The 3,649-nt window shown below is 46.5% G+C and overlaps 1 protein-coding gene across 1 annotated transcript in view; it reads right to left on the reverse strand.

The window, feature by feature from the left end:
- Positions 1–965, reverse strand: part of Ctsw (cathepsin W) — a 3,721-nt gene extending 2,756 nt beyond the window's left edge. Inside the window, exons 1-2 of the mRNA XM_010635940.2 lie at positions 879–965; positions 541–625 (exon numbers count right to left, since the gene is read on the reverse strand). Of these exons, the coding sequence (XP_010634242.1) occupies positions 541–625; positions 879–965 (172 nt within the window). The remainder of the gene's footprint in view (positions 1–540; positions 626–878) is intronic.
- Positions 966–3,649: the final 2,684 nt, after the last annotated feature.

Below are 3,649 nucleotides of genomic sequence, written 5' to 3' on the forward strand. Positions count from 1 at the left end.
GTACCGGGGATCGAACTCAGGACCTTGTGCTTGTGAGGCAGGTGGCGGAACCACTGAGCTAAATCCCTGGCCCCTCTACCACGTCTTCGCAGGTCTGGAGCAGGGACAGAGAGGGCCTGGGGGATGGGTGCCTACAGACAAGACTATCAGAGATGAGACCTAGAAAGAGGACAGGAGCTGGGCTGCAGCTCATAGAAGAGAATGAGTCCCCACCTTGGGGACAATATGAGTATTTGCTAAACACAGCTAGATGCTGGTCCCCTGACCCCTGCCTAGAAGCACTGGAAGCAGCTGTGCAGAGGACACACTGGCTGGGTAGATCCCCAACACCTGCTAACTAACCAGCTCGCCAAGTTTTATGGCGAGGGATGATCCTACACCTACCCTTGGACTGGATCCTGCACCTCCCCACAGCCCTGTGGTCCTGCTTAGTAGCCCTGCTGTCCTGCTTAGTAGCCCACCGCAAGTACCAGACTCTTCATCTATTAAGTGAGGGGAGGGCAAGGAGTTTGGACTAGAGATATATGTGCCCCGTGGTACCTGCTGGATCCGAGTAATTCTTGTTAAACTGGATCTGGAACAATTTGAAGACTTCTTTTAGCACTGGTGGCCGGGGACCTGGGTCCTGGGAAAGAACAAGGGGGAGGAGGTATAGATAGAAGAATCATTGCTGGGCCCTCCATGTGGGCTCCAGCTATGTAAAGACCGGAATGGGGGTCACCTGGTTAGACTCTGTCTCCTCATGTGAGCTTGGGAATGGCACCCACCTCTCCAGCCTCAGTTGCTCCCTTTGAGAAATGGGGTCCCCAGGCTAGTGGTTTCTGGAGTAGTGACCCTAGGCATGAGACTGGTATGAGGGGTAAGTTGGGAGCACTTACCTGGGCCCTGGGGGAGTCCTTCATGCCTGGGGCTAGGCCTGCCACCAATAGGATCAAGAGGCTGGAGAGATGGGCATTCAGAGCCATGATGGTTTAGAGCTGAGTGCTGTTTGCCAAGTGCCAGGACATGAAGCTATATAAACCAAGTTGGAGGGGCGGAGCTGGAGAAACCACAAAGAGAAACGTTCTCAGTGGCCCCTCAGCAGACAAAGCTCTCAGGCTTTCAGGCTTTATTTAGTCTCCCTCCCTACCTAACTGTTTTTTGTCCCTTTACCGACCCATTTCTTTTTCTTTAGTCAACAGTGAATCTAGTCCACTCTGTTCTGGACAGTTCTAGGTATGTGGAGATGGATCTTCCCTTAAGGAGACGAGTGACAATCTAGTGGGCACTCTTGTTCCTCCTGTGAAGCTCAGTTAGCTCAAGGGCCACCTCCTTCAAAAAGCTTTCCCTGCTCCCCTAGCCTCTGGTGTAACCATCTGTAGCCCTGTAAGCCCCTAATGTAGCTGTATTTACTTGGCATCTGCCTTCCAGCTGTATGAGACTTGTTTGATTTGCCTGTGTCCTCAGTGTCAGGACAGGGCTACAAGGAGCAGGCTAGATGGGTATTTATTGATTGAACAACTAATTATCAGCTGCCGTCTCCTGTTCCTCGTTCCTGTCACAGTCTGGGGATGGCAGTGAGTTCTTACTGGGCTGAGGAGGAAGAAAGACAACAGGTAGGACAGAAAAAATGGTGGAGTAAAGACAAGAAGCCGAGTACAGTCTTTCAAGATCCTTGGAGCTCAGACACTTGATGAACAACAACTTAGTGAAGAAAAAGACCAAAATACATCTTTGGGAAGCAAGAAAGAGCCAATTAGAAAACTAGAAACTACAGAGAAACAACACAAAGCATATTAAAGAACTAAGCAGTCTAGAATGCACACCCCAGTTCCCAGGAAGGCGGATGGACCTATCTCCACAATACAGTGTAAGACTGGAAAGAAGAGTCAGTAGCTCCAGGGAGAAACAGTGGACCCAGCTGGCAGCATTAGCCGCAAGAAGAGCCCATGGTTGGTATAAACTGCAAATTCAACCTGGGGTTTTACTCTGAAAGTAACTCCTATGTGGCAGCTTAGTGTTGGAGAAGAAATGAGTGTACAGACCACCATATTTGATACTGTTTCATCAGAGAAGGGGTTGATTGTTTTAAGATTTGAGGGGCTGGAGATTTAGCTCAGTGGTTCTGATGTCTGCTCCACATCCCAAGTTTGATCCTTGGTACAAAAAAAAAAAAAAAAAGACACTCCAAGGTTTCTAGAGTTACCATACCAGAGTGACTGGGTGGAGATGGCCACAAGAGACAGGGGTAGAGGGCCATTGGCTAGTCATAAGACACCCTTTTAGTTGTTCAGGCCAGGAAAAACACGCCCTCTATGGTGAGAAACCAGGCGGGTAGTGTGTGGTGTTCAGAGGTAGCTAGGTGTGAAAATGCTGACATTTAGTCCAGCAGGCTGCTTGACCCACCCTTCCCCACCTCTTTCCCACTGCCCACACCCGGTACAGAACTCAGTGATCTGTTTGCTTTTCCCATCTGCCAACATGAACAGGGAAAAGCCTTAGCTGGAGCAGTTGCCACAGCCTGGGATGCACAGGCAAAGAGCCCTCTGGAGCAGAGCGGCACCTCACAAACCCACAGGCCATAAAGCTAGGTGGAGAAAGCAGTGATATGAGGCACACTGAGAGACATAGAAACTGGGAGCAGCTGGAGCAAACACAGTCCTAGGGCAGGTACCATTGACCAACCACACACAGTAGGAATGGCAGAATAGGACTCAGCACTCACACAGAAAAGTGAGCATGGAAACAAAATAGAGCTTAGTACTGAGCACTGTTGTCCCGTATCTCATGGATTCTAATCCTATAGACCCTGTGGGAAAACACTCATTCAGAAAGATAAATTTCTGTTTTTCTTCATTGGTTTTCTGGGGCTTTTTATTTATTTTATTTATTTAGTACTGCTGATCGAACTTGGAACCTTGTGCTTTCAAGGTAGGTGGTGGAACCACTGAGCTAAATCACCAGCCCTGGGGCTTTTTAATGTCTTTCTTTTTAACTTTTCTTTTGCCCTGTTTCTTTTTTTCTTATTTGTTCTTTTCTGTTACTTTTATCTAGAATTAATAGAATTATTTTTTTGTTATTAGTGGGATCCTTTCTCACTTTTTTCTGTCTCATCTTCATTTTCCTTTTTTTTTTTTGATACCAGGGATCGAACTCCAGTCCTTGTGCTTGCAAGGCAGGCAGAACCACTGAGCTAAATAGCTAAATCCCCGTCCACTCATCTTCCTTTTCTTTTCTTTTCTATCTATCTATCTATTCATTTATTGTCTTTGAGACAGGGTCTCACTATGTAGTTGAGACTGACCTGGAACTCACTATGTAGCCCAGGCTGGTCTCGAACTCACAGCAATCCTCCTGCCTCAGCCTCCCGAGTGCTGGGATTACAGGTGTGTGCCACCATGCCCAGCCTTCCTTTTCTTTATTTTTCAACTTTTCTTTATTTTTCATTTTTCGCTTCCCCATGCTCTCCATTTTTGTCAGCATTACCATTAAGCTTTATTAATCTAGATATTTAGTTGACTATATTATCATTGTTTAATTCTTTTCTATTAATGGTGGTATAGTTGTTCTATGTAGCAGATGTTTATTATTGGCCAATATTTTGTTTGTCTTTGTGTCTGTATTATTGCTGGTCTCTCTCTCTCTTTGCTTTTTTTTTTTTTTTTTTTAA

This window comes from Fukomys damarensis, unplaced genomic scaffold (assembly GCF_012274545.1).
Source record: "Fukomys damarensis isolate Sample0158 unplaced genomic scaffold, DMR_v1.0_HiC HiC_scaffold_27, whole genome shotgun sequence".
Taxonomy (NCBI): domain Eukaryota; kingdom Metazoa; phylum Chordata; class Mammalia; order Rodentia; family Bathyergidae; genus Fukomys; species Fukomys damarensis.